Source organism: Ctenopharyngodon idella, chromosome 23 (assembly GCF_019924925.1).
Source record: "Ctenopharyngodon idella isolate HZGC_01 chromosome 23, HZGC01, whole genome shotgun sequence".
In the NCBI taxonomy this organism is placed as follows: Eukaryota; Metazoa; Chordata; class Actinopteri; order Cypriniformes; family Xenocyprididae; genus Ctenopharyngodon; species Ctenopharyngodon idella.
In genome coordinates this window covers 19,395,957-19,419,409 of record NC_067242.1, presented here as the reverse complement: position 1 = coordinate 19,419,409, position 23,453 = coordinate 19,395,957, and the positions used below count along the sequence as shown (strand labels likewise).

The 23,453-nt window shown below is 37.3% G+C and overlaps 1 protein-coding gene across 4 annotated transcripts in view; it reads right to left on the bottom strand.

Annotated features, from left to right (window-relative positions):
* The window catches only part of rttn (rotatin), a 60,484-nt gene extending 42,571 nt beyond the window's left edge, over positions 1–17,913 (bottom strand). For 2 of the 4 annotated variants that reach the window (XM_051881658.1, XM_051881659.1), the window contains exons 1-17: positions 17,766–17,913; positions 17,083–17,270; positions 16,631–16,826; positions 16,328–16,423; positions 13,795–13,885; positions 13,595–13,709; positions 12,639–12,786; positions 11,567–11,732; positions 8,443–8,627; positions 8,186–8,301; positions 6,787–6,957; positions 6,324–6,536; positions 3,967–4,079; positions 3,724–3,850; positions 1,986–2,111; positions 1,603–1,719; positions 1,019–1,158 (exon numbers count right to left, since the gene is read on the bottom strand). In XM_051881658.1, coding sequence (XP_051737618.1) covers positions 1,019–1,158; positions 1,603–1,719; positions 1,986–2,111; positions 3,724–3,850; positions 3,967–4,079; positions 6,324–6,536; positions 6,787–6,957; positions 8,186–8,301; positions 8,443–8,627; positions 11,567–11,732; positions 12,639–12,786; positions 13,595–13,709; positions 13,795–13,885; positions 16,328–16,423; positions 16,631–16,826; positions 17,083–17,270; positions 17,766–17,796 — 2,339 coding nt within the window. In that variant the 5' untranslated portion in view covers positions 17,797–17,913. The remainder of the gene's footprint in view (positions 1–1,018; positions 1,159–1,602; positions 1,720–1,985; positions 2,112–3,723; positions 3,851–3,966; positions 4,080–6,323; positions 6,537–6,786; positions 6,958–8,185; positions 8,302–8,442; positions 8,628–11,566; positions 11,733–12,638; positions 12,787–13,594; positions 13,710–13,794; positions 13,886–16,327; positions 16,424–16,630; positions 16,827–17,082; positions 17,271–17,765) is intronic. The other 2 variants (XM_051881660.1, XM_051881661.1) reach the window with 1 other exon arrangement.
* Between the last annotated feature and the right edge of the window lie 5,540 nt (positions 17,914–23,453).

Sequence of the window (23,453 nt, the reverse complement as noted above, 5' to 3'; positions counted from 1 at the left end):
TACTTTTCTATCCAGACAGTTGATGGTAGCCATTGACTTCCAGTATTTTTTTCCTACTATGGAAGTCAATGGCTACGGTCAACTGTCTGGTTACCAACATTCTACAAAATATCTTCTTTTGTGTTCAACAGAAAAAAGTAACTCATGCAGGTTTGGAACAACTTGAGGGTGAGTAAGGGTACATTTACACGACAACGATATGATTAAAACGGAGAAGTTTTCCTTTGAGTTTTCTGCGTACAGATGACACCATTGTCAAAACGATCCCCATTCACACAGATCCGCGAAAACAACTAAAAACGTGGTATTCTGCTGTCAGGCCATTAGATGGCGATGAAACACTATAGACTGAACTTGTAATGCACGTGCAATATGTCATCGTTTTCACAGATTCGCATTTTTGTTGTTTACACGGAGACCGATTTCAAAAACTTGCACTTTGAAACACGTTTTCAAAAGTTTGCATTTTCAGGCCACCAAAACGCCGTTGTGGTGTAAATGAACGGCCAAAACGCATAAAAAGTTTTCCGTTTTTAGTTGAAAATGGTGTCATGTAAACGGCCCCTAAATGATGACAGAATTTTCTTTTTTGGAACTATCCCTTTAAGTAGACTTAAGTGGACTTTTATTTCATTTATATTATTATCATCTGCAAGAATAACTAAACAAGTACACTACAAGTGAAGTACACTACAAGTGCACATTCAATACCATGTATGGCACTTCTTTTTCACATGGGAAAGCTACTGTAGTTTTAAGTTTTAAGACTTGGAATATATCCATGTGGGACTACTTTTACAATGCTTATTAACCTTGACTTTCACAGTCACAGCCCATTCATTGTCTTTGGAAAAAAGCAGCGATAATATATTCTACAAACCATCTCCTGTTGTGTTCCACAGAGGAAAATGATATGGGTGAGTAAATGATGACAGAATTTTCATCTTTTGGAAATTATTGCCATAAGAAGGTGAAAGAAATGTACATAAATACAAATGGAGGTGCACTTTAAACTCACGTGTGATGCTTGGTGAACAGAAGCCGGAGGGCCATCCGTAGTCTAGTAGGCGGTGAACACACCTCATCTTCCTTCTCAGCAGATGCTTCACTTAGCAGCAAGATACAGTTTCCCAGGGCGTCCTCGGTACTGGCGTAACTCTAATATAGATAAACGTACAAAGTTTTAACACGGCAGACAATAGACTTACAAAACCTAAATCGGGCTTGAAACAACAATAAATAAACACACAATTCCGAAAGAACACTGCTTTATTGACAGCACAAACCAATTACTGAGAGGCTTCATCTAAAAATGAATCAAATGTGATGACTTTGACAAGATTTATGAATATTCAATGCCACTCCAACCCCACCCATCAAAAAAATGAAATGTAGCTTCGGTAGTTGAAAAGTACAAGATAACCGTGTTTAAAATAGAACGTGGCATAACATGGATATTACCATTCTGCCTTGGGCGTCTCGCAAACACTTTAATATTACATTGGAAATTATTTTTTCAGCCAAGTTTGACGGTTATATTGCGACTATGCGCTTGTGTGTGTGTGTGAAGAGAGAGGTGGAGAAAGGAAAGAGTGTTTGCACCTGTAATATAGGAATGACCGGGTAAAGTGCCTCATTAAATCTGCTCCAACTTGCAGCTGTCATCATCAATCGTCCCTTCAGCAGATAGAGTAGAATATCCTTGGCAGCAGCACTCACCTTTGGATCACACATAAAGTTAGTTGATGGCGCTATGATATTGCACTTACAACAAGCTACCTCATCCAAATCCACCAAACGCCACCTACAGCAGTGAGACGGGGGCGTTTCCAATGTCAATCATTAGTTAGCATGACCTCAGTAACCCATTAAACATACAGCGTGGATACATTATTTATTAGCAAGCTGTGTATTGGTATATCAAAATATTTCTTCTTTGTGAATTACTTGGGGTCTCGATGGAAACAGGAAGATGAATAATTCACCTCTATTGCTTGGTCTTGAAGGCCAAACACACTGATCTCATACAGGACACGGGAGTGAAGCAAGAAATGCACTCCGCTGCAGATGGATGAGGCAGGTTTGGCCACATTCTGAACTCCCAAACATTCCTGTGGGGGTGAGAGCAGCAAGTTAGGGTGGGGATATTACCATCTACAGAGTTCAAGGGTCACAAACACCCTATGTGGAGTGTAATAGAACTGCCAAGAAAATGAAATGGCAATTCAATGTATCGTACACACACCCATTACAAAGGGTAACCCCTGCAAAAGGAAGAACTCTTAACCAAAATATTATATTTCTGGCTGGAAGTACCAGGGTCAACCAGTCCAAAAGATGCTTTGGAATATAAAGTAAACAATATTTTTGTACAATTTTAAATATATACACACTACTGTTCAGAGGTTTGGGGCTGGTTTTTGAAAGATGTCTCTTTTGGTTATCAACGCTGCATTTATTTATCCAAAGATGTAGTAAAAACATTTACACAAATATCTGTGCTGCTTAATATTATTGTGGAAAGAGTTTTTTTTTTTCATATTTTCTTCATAAATCTTTTATAACATTATAAATGCATTTCTCTTGATTAATTTAATGCATCCTTTGTAGACTAAAATGATTAATTTCTCTCAAAAAATGTTTTACAGAACCAAAACTACTCAACTTTTTGGTAATGAATGTATCATATAATTACATATTTATTGCTAATATAATATAATATAAAAACTCAACTCTACATTTAAATTGCATGAATTTTAAATGCACAAAACACTTTCAAGTTGAAGATTTCTAGTTAAACTTATCTTATATATACACACACACACATATATATATATATATATACACACACACAAATAAGTGCTGACAATCGATTAAAATTTTTAATCAGATTAAATCGCACACTAATTGCGAAATTAAGCATACACCATTTATCTTGTTTAACACATTCATTTTGTCAACATTTGCTATATCCAGCAAAGTAAACAATCAGATTAGAGTGTGATTCTCACAAAACTATTTTCTGCAAGCTTTTTTCAAGGACACTTGGAGACTCCAAAAGGACACCAAATAACCATATATGTCCATATAATTCATAAATGTATGCACACCAAAGACCCCATGAAAAAAAACATTAAAGAAAAAATATACACAGTTTGTTGTTTGAGCATCAATATAACAGACTCTCACGCACTTACTGTACGACTCCAAAATTGTGCTCTTCAGAAACAATCACAGAATATGACAGAGCTCGTGTTTTAAAGCAAAACACACTGGAATGAATAATTCACTAAAAACGCAACATGAGTCTCTCTCATATCTCTGATGTAATCAGCCTGGTCTTCTTTGCATTAGCGCTGTTTTGGACTGATTGAATGAATTCGATTACTGGATCACTGAAAACCTGTGTAATTGAGTCCAGATCATAAAAATCTTCATGAATCTATAGTGGCTGTAATCTGAATTGTAGTCTAGAAAACACTGGTCAGCTTCTGCCCTAGCAGGTGGTAGTCCAGCAAATCAACCACATAAAGAATGTTAGATAAGTTAATGAACAACTTTGACCCTATAAAAACCATACACAGCTAAAATCAGAAGATGGTTCAGCTGGAATTTTCAGTTCCAAAACTAGGTGAACTTTTTCCCTGTCTTTTCTGTCACTTATCTACTGGAAGTGGCTCAAAATAAGCCCTAGCTCCCCAATTGCCACTGCACATCTTGTACCTTCAAAATGCTCAGAGTGCAGGAGTAGGTTTCCACCTTCACTGGGGACAGAGGGTGAGACAAAAGCTTCAGAAATATCTTCTGACTCTCCGACTGCAGGAGTGGGCTTGCTTGTGCAAATTTCCACCTACAAAGAGACACGATTTTACAGATTTTTATATGATGACACCTCTTCCACAGTGCCAGACAAAACAGCAGATGTCAATGGCTTTTTTACTGTTTCTATAATTGTGAGAAACTTACAGGTAGGAGCAAATCTGAACGCATTCCTTCACCATCGGTAGGTGCTGATGGTATGGAAAAGCATCTATTCCTTGGTCAGCAAGCTCCAAAAGTTCATGCCAATTCTTATCGCCCTGTAAAGAAAAATTTCACTTGAACCACATTTATTCGAAATTCTACATAAGTGTGAGTAAATAATAGTATTTTAGTGAGCTGGTCCTTTAAAGTTGGCATGAAATGGATGTTGTTCTTCCTTATTGTGATGTAAATCCAAGTGAAACAGCTTCTCGAACAAGAAAGAAAATGTAGGGTGGGATTTGATTTTTGGGAATTGGGAATTGACTGGATTGTTGGATCATTGTTGTTTGCTATTGCTGTGATGTCATGTGAGTGAAAGGTTGTTCCACCCTCGTGCCAGTAAACACGTCAACAGAGAATAGAAGAAATGTGGGAGGGGAAGTTATTTTGATTAAAGATTCAAGGACACATGAATTAAAAAAAAAAAAAAAAAAAAAGCAAGCATAAATCATTTGCGTATTTTACTCCATTAAAAATGAGAATTGTCAATTTTGATTTCATGGTGACTTTAAAGACAAACAGTTATTCAAGGTGCATAATCTTTTCTACTAAATATAATTTAGGGGTGCCCTATACATTGGTAACAAGCGTGCCACACGAGTCCTGAAAAGTGAAGCCAAAGAGTATCAATCGCCCTCAGGTGGCTGGATGCAGTATAGGTCATAAACCCCGCCCACTCCATGTAATGAAATGGGGCGTGAGACAAACTAAACAGTCAAATTACAAATCAAATATTTTTTTTCTGTCATTTTAGGTTTTTATCATGCTGATGTTAGTTAAAGTGTTCGTTCTTTAAATAAGTTTGTTTTTAGGTTAGTTATTTGATGCTATAAAAATGTGTGGTTTGACGTCATGATTGACAGCAGAGATTGACAGCTTCTCTGAGCGAAGTCATCACTGAAGCACCAACAGACTTTTTTCTGGATCTTCAGGAGGAGATTGGAACTTTAATTTCTACATTTCCAGAACTGCTTATTTCACACTGACATAATGTGTTGTTCTGCAGTATTAACCGATTCTGCGAGAGAGTGGGTGGGACCTTGATGTCGTGGCTCCACTTCGCGCTCACTACTGCGCAGACTCGAGACTCAAGATGTCAGTGTCATATTGGCACACTGGAGGCTTCACTTACTACAATGGAAGAGAGTGAAGGTGCGTCGTCCATCTTTTTTTAGTCTATGATTGGTACTATATTGGTTTTTGAGATTAAAGATTTTTGTAATGTATCAATATCGGTCATTATTTGATAGTTTCATTGTTCATGCCGATTTCCTCTATTAGGGGCCGTTTACACAGCACAGATTAAACTGTAAAAACACAAAACTGTGAAAAAAAAATGACGCCATGCACATGCGTATTACGTGTTTAGTCTATAGGCATGCGTGAGTGCTCTGTAAAAGAATGCGTATGTGTGAGGCGCGTAATGTTTCTTTACAAAATGTTACATTGCGTGTCCACAGTGGCACATTTTTTGTCATTTTCGCGGATCGGTGTGAACGGCGATAGTTTGATAACGTTGCCATCTGTACAAAGAAAAAACTTTTCTATTTTTAGTACATTGTTGTAATGTAAACATACCCTTAGATTACCTTTTCTGTCATGTATTGCTCTTATAAAGTTAATCTTTAAAATCACTAATAAATTTAATCTTTAGTAAATCTCAACTTAAGTCAATTTCAAAAAAAAATTTTTTTGTGTTTTGTCTTTAATTTATTTAGACAATAGGTTTACAATTTTAATATTGACTATAACATAAAACAATTATTGGCTCATCGGTACCAGTGAATACCAGTGGATTCATTGAATTAAGGCATGCACTGAAAAATATATTCTTCCAGCTACAAGTATGTCATTCTTGAAAGTTCCAATCATTACCTCAGCCTTTAGCAAATCACGAAATGACTCAAAACAAAAATGTTGCGATAGCATTTAGGCAGGACTTGATTTTGTCCATCGGGAATTGACTGGACCGTTAGATTATTGTGGTTTGCTATTGCCGTGATTTCATGTGAGCCAGTAAACACATCATCAGAGAAGAGAAGAGATGCACGGGGGAGGGCAAGTTATTTTGATTAAAAATTACAAGGGCACATGAATTATGCTGTGCACGGATAAATCGTTTAACATAAATACTACAATAAGAACTATTCATTTTGATTTCAAGGTGATTTTCATTTATTTGGACAATAGTGTAGTTTAAATATCGACTACATGCCTTAATAATAAATCCACTAGAAGAAATATACTCTTCTAGCAGATATCCAACATGTTAGTAGTTCTTAAAAATGTCCAATCATTACCTCAGCCTGTGCATCCTTTAAAAAGGTGCATGTAGCCTCCATGCAGTGAGAAACGCGGGATACTCTACGATACAGGCTGTATCTTTCAAAGCAAGCCTGCTCTAGGTACGCCACGGCTGACTCATGGATGAGGGGGTACGCCACACTGAAGGATGCATCAAGACACAAGAGGAAAATGGCAGCCACTGTACTTTCCGGAAGGTTATCTCCAGCCTGTTTGTAAAGACAACACATATAAGGTAATAAACACACATATGTGCACTAAACATTAATGAATTTGTCTATAATTACAGCTCTGTCCTTAGGTCTACAGCTTAACTGAACGATTGACCCTTTCACAGTGACTTCTGGTGTGTTTCACACTCTCATTTGTTTTAATAATGACCATGAAGGACACAGCCATATGTCCACAGTGGCACGGCTTATTAATGTCTAAGAATGGCACAGCCATATGCTCACTCACCTTCTCCACAGGTAACAAGGTTTGCAGGAGACGTATTGTGAAATTGGCAGTGCCCGTGAAGACCATTCGGTGGTGGATCAGAGACGATTCTGGCTGTTCAGAGGAAGTCATGCCATGGTGGTAGCACATAATGTCTCCCAACGTCTCTATACATGCCTGTAATTTCTCCCTCTTTTACGCGAAAAAAAAAAAGCATAAGTACAAAGAGTCTTATTGATCTCATGTCATTTTCCTGCCAGCAGGGGGCAGCAAGAGTCCTGTGCATTTCAAAGAAAGTTTTCAGATGACAGCAGTTTTTCAAGATAAAATGCCATGAGCGTGTATTAAAGATCAATGAGGGAGAGAGGCATGCCGTGAAATATACATAATCATATGCGGCGGGGAACGTTCTCATAGGTATCCACACACACTAAGCACAATGAGTTTGTTAAGCACAAAGATTTCTAGAGGCAATAAACATCATTGGACGAGGCAAATCAGTGTAATGCGACCTACATAATCCTTTGTATGCAATGCATTGATGTGATTTTATGTAAAATACTCATAAGCTGAATGAGATAAACTTTGCATAATAATAATGGTTAAACATTACAGTACAGTATGATTTCTGACCAATGCCCAAATATCTACATGTAATAACACAATATACTGTATGTTAACATTAGTTTAACATTATGAACTAACATTAATTTGAAAAGTGTCATTTATGTAATATAACGTAATACAATGTAATGTAATATGACGTAATATAATATAAAGCTTACAAAGATTGTTAGTTATACCTTAATGTTGACATATTGGGTAACACTTTAAAAATAAGGCTCAAAACATTGCATGAGGTATAATGAATTAAAAATAAACAATTACTTATTTAGTATTCTAGGTTAATTTATAAATATTGTATTGTTCATTGTTAATGTTCATTCATTCATAATACATTAACTAATGTTAATCTATACAACTTGAAATGTTAAAAATGTATGAATACATTAACATTAAGCAAGACTAATAAATACACTAAATTAATGATTGTTCATTGTTATTTCATGTTAGTTATTGCATTACCTAATGCTGTTGAATAGAGCCTTATTGAAACGACTTACAGCTTATTGTATTTTTTTAACCAATACAAATTACTTAGATGGAAACAGCAGATGTATTTAGTTGTCAGGAGCAAACAGGGAATTCTAAGTGGTGAACCTGGCCTAAAAAAACAACGGTCGTGCCATGACTGATTTGCGCTGATAGCTTAACGTTCTACAATGACCATCTGTCCCTCAGAGTAAGTGGAGTGGGTGAGACGAAGCGGCGACAGGTGTGTGTTTGTATGCACTAATGCAGACATCAGCCTCATGGCTGTGGATCTACACCGTGGAGGAGGGCTGTTAAAGACACTTGCCAGCTCTGTCGCAGTCAGGCTGTGCTCGTCCCACACCTCGGGGGCTACGCTGTCTCCCAGCAGCCCCTGCGCCTCTGCCAGCAGCTCTAGAACCCGTTGGAAAACCTTCAGGCTCTCTGAGAAGGCAGGGATGAGAGGGGAAAAAAAAAAAAAAAAAAAAAGGGAATATGATGAGCGATGGAAGCACACGTGTGAGGCGAACGGCAGCAGCTGTAGCCGCGTTTGAAACAGGAAAGAGGGTTTAAGAGGACTCTCACCTGTCCTGATGAGAGGGAGCGCGTGCTCCACGGCCGCCACGGCGAATCTAGCCAGGCTCCACTGCTGCAGCTGCAGCTCCAGTGAGTCTTCTGCTTCCATCTCCGGGGGGAGCTCCGGGTGGGGCTGCGGGAGGGGAGACTGCTGGGCTGGCCTGGGGGGAGCCCCTCTCTGACTGCTGCTACCGCTGTACCGCACAAATCAAAAAGAATATTTAATTGCGAACGACATGAATGATTGTGAGCAATATTTTTAAAAAATTAAAAGGTTTTAAGACAGTGACGAATACTATCGCTATATTTAGTTCTCATCTTTTCCAACATAAACCTTAATTTAGTCATTAAAAAGCCATATTGCACACTTTTGTAGTTTTTTTTATTATTATTTTAAGTCTACTTATATGTACACTGACATTTAAAAATCTGGGGTAAGATTTTCTTATGTTTTTGAAACAAGTATCTAATGCTCAGCAAGGCTGCATATATTTGATAAAAAACAGTAATTTGTCAAATTTTATTACAATTGTAATGTGTATATTCTGTTTTGGTTTGGTTCTGGCCTGTTGCTTGTGTATGTTCACCTATGCGGTGTTCGAAGTTGCCCCCTGTACCCTCATTCACTATTTCCTACATTACACCACTAATATAGTCCACTTTAAGGAGTGAATGAAAGCAAGTGAGTGAATTCGGACACTGAGTGCACCGAAAGGGCTGCTGCTCTTGTATTGTTTGTGCTTGCTGTTTAATAATCATTTGAAACTTAAACTTGCAGCTCCAGTAGTAAGATGAAAATATTTATCTTGAACTCTGTCATGGAAACTATAAATCTGAATTAAACAATTTAATAATCACTTAAAAATGAATTTATACCTGTATAATATTATGCTGTAGCCACATTGGACCAGTGTGGTTTGGAAAATGGATGGATGAATGATTCAGCTGCGGGCGCCATTTTAATGCCAGATGCGGAATTAATTCGGCACGCGACTCTCAAAATGCATTATGGGTATTCTCTAGCTGTTGAGCGTACATCAGTTGTACACTTGTTATTGCGGTGCATTGTGGGATTGAACGAGTGCACTCGATATCATCCACTATGGTTTCAGACACCCCTAGAAATGGCTGTCCCCTCAAATTGTGCCCTATTTAAGGTTATAGGGAGTGATTTCAGACACAGCCCCAGTTTCTTTATGTGTGCCAATTAGCCTAATTAAGTTCATCTGTTATTCATTGAGTTGACTGGTTCGTTGGTTCTCTGGGTTTCCTTCAGTTCTTTGTCAGTTCTCGTTGCATTATGTTTGGTTGTTCTATTCGTGTTTTCTAGTGCCTGGAGTTCTTTGTTTTAATAGAAGTTAAACTGCTGTGTTTAGATCTTTTACTCCTTGTTTATTGCAACTCAACTGTGACAAAAATTTATATTTTAATATATTATAAAATGTAATTTATTCCTGTGATGGCAAAGCTGAATTTTCATCAGCCATTATTCCAGTCTAGAGCGCTACATGATTCTTCAAATATCATTCTAATATGCTGATTTGGTGCTCAAGAAACATTTCTTACTATTATCAATGATGAAAACAGTGCTGCTTAATATTTTTGTGGAAACCCCTGAAAAAAAACCCTGAACCCAAAAAGTTGAACGTTAAAGGTGCACTATAAAGGATTTTCAAAAACAAAAAAACAAATTATAGGCTCAAATGAAGTGCCTCTCAATCATTACTTATGGTCCACTAGAGGTGTGCGGTGATGTTTGTGTCTACAGAGACACTGCCCTGTGCCTGTACTTTCATATTTTCTTCTTGAAGTCCTGCAATTGGGACGATTCTGAGTTGCAGCCTGGGGTGCATGAGGGCATCTAAGGCTATCCCATCTGGTCCAAGCCAACAGAAGGTCTACTGTGTCATACAAAATTTTAATGATGGTTACGGGAGGAATGTGCTTCACACTGTGAATGGGAATGAATAGCCGCAGACCAATCAGACCACTGTCCACCATCGAAAGCGCCTACATTGGAGCAGTGGAAGAAAGTCGCCTGGTCAGATGAGCCCCGTTTTCTTTTACATCACATGGACGGCTGTGTACGTGTGCGCCGTTTCCCTGTGGAAGTGATGGCACCAGGATGAATTGTGGGATGGCGACAATCCGGTGGAGGGAGCATGATGCTCTGGGCAATGTTCTGCTGGGAAACCCTGGGTCGGCCATTCATGTGGATGTAAATTTGACACGTGCCACCTACCTAAACATTGTTGCAGACCAGGTATACCCATTCATGATAATGGTGTTCTCTCTGGTGGAAGTGGCATCTTTCAGCACAATAATGCACCTTGCCACACTGCACATATTGTTCAGGAATGGTTTGAGGAACATGATAAAGAGATCAAGGTGTTACCCTGGCCTCCAAATTCCCCGGATCTTAATCCAATTGAGCATCTGTGGGACCTGCTGGACCAACAAGTTCGATCCAAGGATCTGCTGCTAATGTCTTGGTGCCAGATACCACAGGACATCTTCAGGGGCCTTGTAGAGTCCATGCCTCGGCGAGTCGGTGCTGTTTTGGCAGCAAGCGGAGAACCAACAGCATATTAGTCAGGTGGTCTTAAGGTTTGGGTCATCGGTGTATATCATGTCAGGGGAGAGGGCTTGCACTTCTGGTGGTGTTTCGGCCATGAGGAAGGGGCCAAGTTTGAGTGTTGTGTTTACAAACAGTAACTGAAAATCCTGCATAGTGCACCGTGCATGTCTTGTAGAAAATTTAGCTTAGATTTAGCTTAGAATGACTATTTTCCACCCCCCTCTCTAAACGCTTGAATTAAATGGGCTGTTTTTTTTTTATTATTTCTATATGTAAATGATCTATGGATAAGGATTTTTATAATTAAAATAAATATTTAAAAACATGATAAAAAAAATAATTGCATGTCCAAAGAGCAATTTTACCCAATTTACTAACTAGAAATTTCCCTGACTTTTCCAGGCCTGGAAACACAATTTCAAGGTGTCCCATGACCAGGAGGGAGCTTTGTGTTATGAACATTATATCTAAACAGACAGTTTTATTTTAAAAATGAAAAAGGAAAATCCTGTTTTTAATTTTATTTTAAAAGGTAGAAAACAAAGCTAAGAGCACCTAGAAGAGGCTGCATCTCCGTCCTGGCCATCCCCGCGTACCCGCTGAATGGGTCGACCCACCACAGAGGGTCTGGGGGAACCTTCCTCTGGGGAAGAAACCCCAGACCGTTGGGTACCCCTCACCTCATGAGGGTAGGAGATAGAAGAGTTCTGAGAAACAGGGTCTAAAGTGATGAAATAATAAGACAGATATTGATTCAGCATTTTCAGAAAATTCTCAAACTTTAAACTGCTGAACAATACACTACTGTTCAAAAGTTTGAGGTCAGTAAGATTTTTTTTAAAGAAATGTATGCTTTTATTCAGCAAAGGATGCATTAAATTGATCAGTAAAGACATTTATAATGTTACAAAAGGTTAACATTACAAAAGGTTTCTATTTAAAGTAAATGCTGTTATTTTAACTTTATTCATGAAAGAATCTTGAAAAAATGTTTTATGATTTCTACAACAATATTAAGCAGCACAACTGTTTTCAATAATAATAAGAAATGTTTCTTGAGCACTAAATAGGCATATTAGAATGATTTCTTATGGATCATGTGACTGAAGATTAATGATGCTCTTTGCATCACAAGAATAAAAAAAAAAACATTTTAAACAATATTAAAATAGAAAACAGTTATTTTAAATTGTAAAATATATCACAGTATTACTGTTTTTAGTGTATAAGAGCAAAAGAGACTTCTTTTAAAAACATAATAAAAAAAAAATCAGTAGCACTTTATTTTACAGTCCTGTTCCCCCATGTACATACTATGTACTTATAATAGTAGTTACAATTACTGTGTAATAACTAAGTACTAACCGTGAACCAACCCCTAAACCTAACCTTAACCCATGTAGTTACCTTATTACCCAGTACTCTCTTAGGCAAGTACACTGTGAGTGCACGTACTGTAAAATAAAGTGCAACCAAAAAATCTTACCGACCCCAACATTTTTTAATGGTATTATTGTATATAACAGATTTTAATAGTTAAAATGCAAACTCATGTAAAATCTGCTCATATGAGTAAACCTTTACATTAGGACAAGTTAACATATTCATAATAGATGGTGTTGGGTACCTTGCTTGGCTGAACAGAAGCTTGGATCTCTGTAGAAACGTAGGCGGCTCCTCAAGTTCCTACAAAGCTGTTCCAGACAGGCCAATGCCTGCAACGTCAGGAAGCTGACATCACCATCAACATTCAGGCCGAGAAGTGACAGCAGACTCTAGAGGGGGAAAGAACAATATATGAAAACAGAAGTTGATGTTGTCTTGTAAACCTATAGGACATGTGTAGAACTGTTATAACATTACAACAAAAACAACTGATCCAAATGGTGCAAGTGTTTTAAAAGCAGTGATTCTACATTCAATTAGGCACTAAATAAAAGGCCACCACCTAATACTGACTTTTAAATTGTGTAATTTGTACCAATTTAAAATTCACTCCCCCTCCAGTGGTACCAAAGCAACGCAGATGAATCAGGGTGATTAAATAAACCTAATTGAACTGATCACTCCGAGTCAGAATCAGTGGCACCTTCAATTTTTAAACAATTATACAAAAGATCAAGAGCATTAAATAAGAACCAAAGAGAATGCTGCCAAAACCATTCAAAGCTTTATTCTAGCACATTAGAATGATGAATAATTTTCATTGAGGGCATTGAGACTACATATCTCAGAAAGATGATCTCAATCGCATCCATGCCAACACATTTTTTGACAGAAATACAGCAATGCTTGTCACTTGGTTTTAAACGCTTGTACTAAAACGGCTAGTGTCAGCTTGCCAGCTAATCATCACGGTACAGTCCTAGACATAAGACACGATTTGCCGCTGTCATTCCAATACTTTCCGGACTTGAACCTATTGTACAACCAATCAGATTCCGTGGCATTCAATTATAGAATAGAAATGGGGATTACGGAGCGCACAATATCACTTTCATCACTGTCACTCAACTTATGAAGCTCCCATCAGGGGTTAAAACAACTGACAGATTGAAGACAGAAATTAAATTTAAATCTTACTTGAACTGTACTTGGCCTTTGCAGGAATATTTCAGCTGGGAAGTCTTGCATGATGACGTCACGAAGCAGCTCACAGGTCGTTCGTACTAAGTTGTGGTCGTCGCTTCTAAGGGAACTAAAGATTGAGCGAGCAACAGGTCATTTTGGCAAAAAAACATGGTAACAGTGGTAAAATTACACCAAGCAGAGGGTACCAGTACCTTTCATTTGATGACAATATATGTCGATCTGTTGTGTTCAAAGACAGCCATGGAAAAACAGAGAACTTCAAGCATCTAACAGCAGTACTGACTGCAGGATAAAGAAATAAAGAATATTAAGTTCTTAAATAAGATGTCCTAAGTGTAAAGACTTCAAACAATGGCCAAATTTCAACAATAAGGATGGTCTAGGCACCCATTTGAAGGAGTTTTCGGCTAGATAATGGAACTGTTATTGCCCAATCAGGCTGTCAGGTCTGGTGCAGGTTTGTACGACTTTATTCACAAAATACAATCATTTGAAAAACATTTAGGTCCAAACAACACTGGACCCCATTGACCCTCATTGTATGGACGAAAAGAGCTTTTTGCTAATGTAATGATCAAAACAATGAACATTTTTCAAAACATCTTCTTTGGTGTTACACAGACGAAAGAAAGTCATACAGATTTGGAATGACATGAGGGTGAGTAAATGATGAAAGAATTTTACTTTTTGGGTGAAATACTTTAAGATTGCTGATCATGTACATGCGTTTTTATGCCTGTTTCTTAAATATAAAAAATTAAATCTTAAAATACACAAATATGTCAGCAAGGTTGTACAACTTATTAGCTAGATAACAGATTAGGTTTTGACAGAAATAGTGAGATTGACAGTTTTACAAGCATCAGCTAGAATGCCTGAAAATTATAAATGAATTGCTGTAACCTGTTTTTTTGTAAATAAAATAGAATGCTTAATTAAAATACACTTCCATTCAAACTTCAAAAGGTTGGGGAAAATAAGATTTTTTTAAGAAATTAGTAGTTTTCTTCTAGTTTTTAGCAAGGATGCGTTAACTTGATCAAAAGTGACAGTAAAGACATTGTTAAAAAAAATAATTGTATGTACACTACCAGTCAAAAGTTTGGAAACATTAAAAATAGTAATGTTTTTGAACGAAGTCTCTTATGCTCATTAAGGCTGCATTTATTTAATAATAAATACAGAAAAAACAATAATATTGTGAAATATATAATTTATTTCTGTGATGCAAAGCTGAATTTTCAGCATCATTACTCCAGTATTCAGTGTCACATGATCCTTCAGAAATCATTCTAATATGCTGATTTGATACTCAGTTATTATCAATGTTGAAAACAGTTGTGTTGCTTAATATTTTTTTGGAACCTGTGATACTTTTTTCAGGATTCACTGATGAATAAAATGTTAAAAAGAAAAGCATTTATTTAAAATATAAATCTTTTCTAACAATATAAATCTTTGCTATCACTTTTTATCAATTTTACACATCCGTGCTGAATAAAAGTATTAATTTCTTTCAAAAAAAAGAAAGAAAAAAAATTACTGACCCCAAACTTTTGAACGGTGGTGTATATTGTTACAAAAGATTTCTATTTTAAATAAATTCTGATATTTTTTCATTTTTTATTCATCAAAAAATCCTGAAAAAGTATCACAGGTTATAAAATAATATTAAGCAGCACAATTGTTTCCAACATTGATAATAAATCATCATATTACAATGATTTCTGAAGGATCATGTGACACTGAAGACTGGAGTAATGATGCTGACAATTCAGCTTTGCATCACAGAAATAAATTATATTTAAAAAGTATATTAAAATAGAAAACCATAACTTTAAATTGTAATAATATTTCACAATATTGTTGTTTTTTCTGTATTTATTATCAAATAAATGCAGCCTTAATGAGCATAAGAGACTTCATTCAAAAACATTAAAAATAGTAATGTTTCCAAACTTTTGACTGGTAGTGTGTGTGTGTATATGTGTGTGTATACAGTCAAACCAAAAATTATTCAGACACCAGATATAATTTTTTTTTTTTTTTTTTTACTAGTGGGTGCAGGACACTATAGTTCATTTATGTAAGTGAGGATAGCAAAATAAAGTAAACTGTGACAGATTATACGCAAAAATTCTTCATACAGTGGACTACCATTAAAATTGATACAAATTTGGAACCAAAAATTATTCACACACTTTGACCTGACCATGTTTTGCTTAAGTGTTATCTGACATAATTAAGATTATTTTTTTCTGACACAGTTTAACTGTGTTCTTGTCATATTTTATTACAATTTTATTTTAAACTATAGCAAATAAACTGTATTAATGAATGAAATGTTCAAGGTGTCTGAATAAATTTTGGTTTGACTGTATTATATATATAAGAAATCTTACCAACCCCAAACTTTTGAATGGTAGTGTATATAAAATTAAAATATAAATAATATACAAGTATGTCTTTTTGACAGACAAAGATCTATAGCTCAAAATTGCTAAAACATTAATAAAATCTTCTATATATATTAACATGCAAATCTGTACTATTGGTCCAACCTTGCCAGAAGAAACAAATGACTTGTTGTCAATTCCTGGCAATTCTTACCGGTGTTGATATTAGATTATTTATCACATACATTCTACAGTGAAGATTTAATGAGTTTAAGTTCTCCCTGAAAGTTAGTTAAACAAAAAGTAATTCGATGTTGATGTCACCTACATGATACTCTGGGGGTGGGAGCATCTGTCTGCTTGGGTTTACTGCACTGGAAATATCCCCTAGCCGACGAGTCCTCTTCTGAGAACACAAAAGCAGCTGTAGTTGAAAAGCAAATCAGAAACCAGCACTTTCATGCTCTCCTCTGCCTTGAATCAGACAGTCTACTCATGTTCATTCCGAAGCTGCTGTCAGACAGCTATTCAAAAAGACCATGTGGCAACCTTGACATTGGTTATAATGACATCGATATCTACAGTAATCTGCAGAACAGACGGATATAAAATCAATGTAATGTTTTTATACCTGTCTGCGGCGAGGGAACAGAGTGTGGCTCGTAGGAGGTGGTGGGTGGACAACTAGGCAGGGCCTCTGGGAGGTGGAAGAGCTGATCGAAGATGCCGTCTACGATTGTTCGGAGGCGAAGATCCACATTAGGCGAGAGCTGTGTTAGGAATTCGACAGCCCCTACCTCTCGTAGCATTTGAGCTCCGGTTGGGTGCTTTGACATGGCACGGAAACCAAAATTAGATACTACTCAAAACATGCCATCTAGTAGAATAATCTGCCTGGTTCTTTGTGTGGGTACTGACATCCCCTTTCACTTTATTTCCTCCCGATCTGATTTGTAATGAATAGTGCCACTGCACTAGGCCCATTAAAACATCACTTCCTGACATTGAGAACATTTCACTAAATGCAGCCTGACAATATAAAGACACTCAAATCCTTTTACATACATTCTGAAGATTATCTACCTTGGACAGCATGCTGATCAACTCCAGAACTTCCTCCTGCATTGGAACCTCTGGAAAATTAAACCATTCCAGGAGGAAAACAAACAGCATCTTTTCCTGGACCAGATCAGGAACAGTGATGAGATCATGATCCAGTTTGCTTCTGATATTTTTAAGAGCCCGAACTCTGATTTCCACTAAGGAGTGTCCTTATTGAGAAAAAAAAAAACAATAATGTATCAATACTGCATAATGTATTGCCACAATTTACAAACTATATGCAAAGCATAAATGTAGCAATATCTCAGTGGTGGTGACATGTATTTTCATAATGCCACAAACACAGACTGCAGATCAAACACAGATCAACTACTCAAGCTTGCAAAAAAAAAAAAAAAAAAAAAGTGCAGCTGGATGTTATTGTCATGACAAAAAGAAAAGTTTGACATATTTGCGAGCTCGTAACAAAGCTATCACAAATGCACGCGCAACATCACATTAGCTTTTATATGACTCCAACACACTAAAAATGAGTTTTTTTGCAAGATACAACAACAATATTGGGTAGTTATGCACACGTTTATACCAAATAACTGCTCAAAACATATAGCTTCACTTCTGTTTAGCTTATCAAGCTACTTCAAAATCAGCTGTTTGTTGTTTAACTTCCGAAAGTCGTCTGTCCCTCGTACTAAGCGTCTTACCTATCTTCTTTATGAGTGATGATAACTCCATAGTTTATCTCACAGGTAGAAAACAAAACAGACTACATTTACTGTGATCAACGGCGGTTTTCGGTTTAACGTCACATCCTTGTCATCATCGCTTGCAGCAGCCCGGGTTTGTTTTCAACTAGCGCGCCACTGTGAGGCACTTCCGGTATATGTCAGATATATCAATGAGACACTTCAGAAATGTTTGCAAATTCACAACAGCTTGAGATATGTTTTGCAAAATAAATAAGCAAATCAGTAATATATTCTGTATATAATATATCTGAATGTCCCCTTTGTGAAGCTGTACATTTTTGCCATAATAATACCATTGCTCTACTGTTTTACTTTTTCTGCTGTTGCAAAATTTATAGATTAGCCTACTAAATAATCTTCATGCAACCTCTTTTTACATTTTTATGTATGCTTAACATTTTTATTCTTAACAGCTTTTAATATTTTACATAGTGAGACTGCTGGAAGTCAAACTAAATATTATATGAGCTGTATTTTCTATTAATTTTTATGCAGATTGCAGGTTTTGCAAACTTGTTATTAAAACTCATATTAACAAAAGAATATAAAAAAGTCTTAGAGGTTTTGAATGACATGAGAGTGAGTAAATTATTTCATTCCTAGATATATCTTAAAATAGTTATCACAACAATAAACATTGTATTTGTGCCTTTCATGCTATTAAAAAGTTATGAAAGCCCAAAGTATACCATATTTGTGTGGGATAAGCATGTTGATCTAGAGAGGAGCATATTTTAGAGGACCTACAAAGCGTCCTTTATTGATTTCTTGGGTGGCATTTGTACTGTGACTTTTCACCAGCTAGAAATGTCAATGTTCATTACAACACTGATGCCTTTATCAACTACACTGTTTACACACAAGAAAAATAATCTTATTTAATACAATGAGATGAGTACAGTGATCTGTTTTATTTTCCAAGCATGATCTGTGTAGGCCTACTAAACATTTTTGAGGCATCATTGCAAATTCCCTGAACTTTCCTGCTAGCAAATTCATATTTTACCAAACATCAAAAATAGTATGTGTATTATATAGCTCTTATATTGATATATAGCCAGCTATATAGTGTGCAAAGACACTAAGACTGTAGGCTATATGATTTTGCAGGTCATATTTATTTGGTGACTAACATTTTCACACTCTGGCTGGTGACATATGATAACACAGTGGGATCCTCAAAAGTGATAATTAAAAGACTTCGAGATTTTGATAAATGCCTCTGCAGACATCTTTTTACTTGAAAATGGTCTTATAATATAAGCGGTAGGTGATACAGGACAAGGGTGTGTTTCATCTGATTTTAAAAAGCTGTGAATTTAGGCCAGCAAATTTATTTTTCAATATTTTTCACAAATAAAAGACAGTTATAAAACATGCAGAGCATAACTGATCTTAATCTAATAGATTTAAAACATTGACAAAATGTATATGACAAAAGGACGTGCTCAGAAAAGCTCAGCGCAAGTTATACTGAAGCCTGGAGTATTTTGTAATTTGAAAATATATAAACCAAGACACATTAATAATGTAAAATGAATTAAAAAACCTGTGGAGTTAATGCAAAAGGGCATTGTATTATTTTTTCCACTTGAATTAATGAAAGATGATTACAATGAAGTCAAAATTAATGGTTCTAAATAATAAACAATATTGATTATACATAATTTATCCGTAGTGCACATCATTATTTTTTTTAATTCATGTGCCCAAGTAATCTTTAATCAAAATAACTTCCCCTCCCTCTTGCTTCCCATCTCTTCTCTGATGACGTGTTTACTGGCGCTGGGATGATACAACCTGTCACTCACATGACATCACAGCAATAGCAAACCACAACGATCCAATCAAATTCCCGATGTACAAAATCAAGTCCCGCCCTGCCTTTTCTCTCATTCCAGAAGCAGTTTCACTCAGGCTCCATTTACACTAGTGCTTTTTCGTTTTAAAACGCATACGTTTTGCTACAGTTACGCCTGTTGTTTACACTACGCCAGCGTTTTCGAAATTCGAAAATGGAGACTTTCGAAAAAGCTGCAGACCCCGTTTTAGTTTGAAAACGCCAGCGTTGCGTTTCAGTATAAACAGACCAAAATGGAGACTTTTGAAAAAGTTAGTTCTGCGTATCCCTGACAACCATGTAAACAATAACATGGAGACTGAACTGCAAACTTTGCAGGCATTGTTGTCATTTTCAGCAGCCATTGTGCAGTTAAACTTCATTTTTTTAATATTGCAGCTGCCTACATGCGCAAGAGGCAACTGTTTACACTTGTATGCGCATGCCCAGTGTGCATGAACAGTCATGTGACATGCGTTTTCGGTCATGTAGTATAGACGGAGATCGTTTCTGAAACGCTGCGCAAACGCCAGTGTAGACGAGGATCGTTTTCATTTTAAAATGCCGTTTTAAAACAAAAACGCAATAGTGTAAACAGGGCCTCAGATATACGTCACAATAGGGAAAAAAGACTAGGTTATCACAAACTCTGTTTCATGCTGACTTTAAAAAATATATATATATATACAAAATAGAAGCTAAAACTTTTGAGCTCTACTGCCTATATCTGTTATTTTAATCTATTTATATGAATCAATTATTTGTTATGCCATGTTTATTATTTTATTATGTTGTCCTTGACAAACATTTTTGGTATTGTCCTTTATTAATAATAATAAATGGAAAATGACGTCTAGTGTATCTGTGTTTCTTTATTAATAATCTTGAATCAATAACAGCACACAAACTGTACGACACTTTCTACAGTCTGATGAGCCTATCCACAAAAGATTGATTATATAACATTTTCAGTTGATTTCATAGACAGGTATTCTGGATAGCGTTGGATGAGTTTCCCCCCTTCTTCCATCCGTCTTTATATCAGAACTAAAGGCCTGTATGTGGCGGATGAAATATGGTTTAAACACCTAAATGTTCACCATGTGCTCACTGTGATAGACCCTGCTGGTAATCAGCCTGGATCTGAGATCAGTCATTCAAAGCATTTCAGCCTGAGGAAACAGACTGCACCCTCAGATGAATGTGTCCTGGGTTCGGTATGATTCATCACCTCCTCTGGTACACCGAAGCTTCACTGTCCAAATCACTTTATTTGTCTAAAACGCCACAGTGCTGTGGTCGCCTCCCTGAGCAGTCTGACCGGTTGATATGACTCTCAGCACATCTCTGACCTGGAGACCTTTGGACTGATTTCCCTGTTTTATTTTCCGCATGGCTGTCTCTTTCTGATATGCGAACCTGTGATTAGGGAGAGGATCGCTCTGCGTCTTCTCCCACTGTGAGATAAAGTGCTTGGCTGATGAACCAAATCTATCGCCCTGGCTTGCACCCATGCCCCTGCCTGGACTCATCATGAATATTCCGCACTAAGAGTCCAATATGGAACATAACCCAAACACATTTGATATCGCAAAGACCAGGTAGAAACTTTGATTTTCTTATTTGGTTATTTTTGAAACACTTTAGGCTCTTATGAAAGTGAGCAGGTTCCAGGGGCTCTCTGGAAAAACTTACATTTTGCTTTGTTAAAGTCAAGAAATAAAAATTGACAATTACTATTTTTTTATATAAAATATTGGAGTGTTTATTATAAATAATTTATCTGTACACATCATTAATTTTTTTAAATTAAAAATATTAAAATCGGCATGAATCGGAAGTTATCTTTTCTTTCCTATTGTGACGTATATCTGAGTGAAACTGTCATGTCTGTTTTGTGGTTTTGTTTCAAGTTCATGCTTTCAGGTCTTTTATTTTGTTTTAGCCAAGGTTCCTGTTTGTTCCCTGCAAACTCTGTTGGTGAGTTTCTTGTTTTAAGAAATTTAAGTTTATGTCAAGTCTTCTTTAATTTTGTATGTTTGGATTAATAAACTGCATATGGGTTCTCACTTCAACTTGCCTTCAGTGGACATTTGTAACTGTCAAATATGAACCCAGCAGTTCGTCTCCTTTGCCTTCGTCAAGGTAATTGGTCCATCAAGGACTATGTCAAGGAGTTCTGTGAACTTTGTCACCTTGTTGATTTTAATGACATGGCACTGAAGAACATTTTTTGGATGGGCCTGAACGAACTGGTTCGGTCTCGATTGCCAGTGGGAAAAATTAATTTTTATAGTCAATGTTCATTGACTATGCTCTGTTAGTGAGTGGCTCCTGATTTAAAGGCCCAATGAAGTGCCTTGGAACGCGCAGCATTATTCAATGTGTTTACATAATTTCCACTGAAACAGGAAGACTGGGAGGGACATATCGAACAGCTGCTCCCCTTTTTTAAAATAGCCAATAGCATTTCATTTATACACAGCTCGGCCAGAGCTGTTGAGCTCGGTAAAGCCTCAGTTTCCTTCTAATCTCTAACCGTAATCTCTATCCACTCTGTGCTATCTTGTCTCTGGACCGGAGCAAACCGTGTGCGTGTTGCGGCGGTTTGTGTGACTAACATGAAACCAGACTTCATTCGCCTCAATGGAAAGCATATTTACACTGTCTTGATCGTTCACTATCCCCTATATAGTGCACTATGTGGCATTCACCATGTAGAAAATAGTAAATGTGTGAACAAGTGACCAATTTTAGCCGTGGCTTCAGTGTCTTTTTATAAAGTAGGGAACGGAACACTTTAGATTCTAGAGAGCCTTTGATTGGACAGAAAATCTGATGAGAAGCTGAAGTGTAGTGTGATGTCATCAAAATCTTGATCCATATTGGCGGAAGTGAAAGACTGTAAGATTTGAATGCTTATATCTTCTAAATAAGAATTCTGTCATTGTTTTGAGGCACACTAGCTTATAGATAAGAGTAAGGCTCACATATACATACTAAAAGCCAAAAAACTTAAATTTTGATTTCATGGCGACTTTAAAGTTGGAGTTACTGATGAGAAGCCTGGCAGTTTCACAGCTTAGTCCATGCCAGAGCCTGTTCATGTCATGGCCGCCATGCCAGAGCCTCATCACGTCACGGCTGCCACGCCAGAGTCCCCTCACATCATAGACATTCAAGTTTCCCTTGGAGATTTTTGGGGGGATGGGGGCTATATGCCTGAAGCTCCAGCAGATGCGGAGCTTGGGACATCACTAGAATTACCTACCATGGCTGTTGTGGTTCCAAATCCAGTGGTCTCAAGTCCGGTGGCCTCAGCTCTTCCACGTCCGGTGGTCCCAGAGTTCCTGCCACTGTTGTCTCCAATCTTGTGTGTTTGGGCCATACACACTTCCCCAGCTCCTCCAGAGGCGGAGGCTGTCCAAGAACTTTCTGCTTGCTCTATTACGGCCACAGAGGTCGTCCATGAACTCACTGTGTCCCAAGTTACGGTCACAGAGGCCATCCAAGAACCCACTGTGTCCCATGCCATGGCCACGGAGGCCGTTCACAAACACATTGTGTCCCAAGTCACGGCCATGGTTGCCATCCATGCCTGCTCTGTCACGGCCAGGAAAGACATCCATGTTTCTGTCCTGCCATGGCCTTCTGACCCACAAAATCTACCATGGCCTCCATCGCTGCTGGCTCTGCATGGCCACCTGATCCACCATGGCATCATCAAGACAACCAGACAAGGAACATGAGAAACACTGGGGTACATATACACAAGGGGTTACTGGCAAACAAGACACACCTGG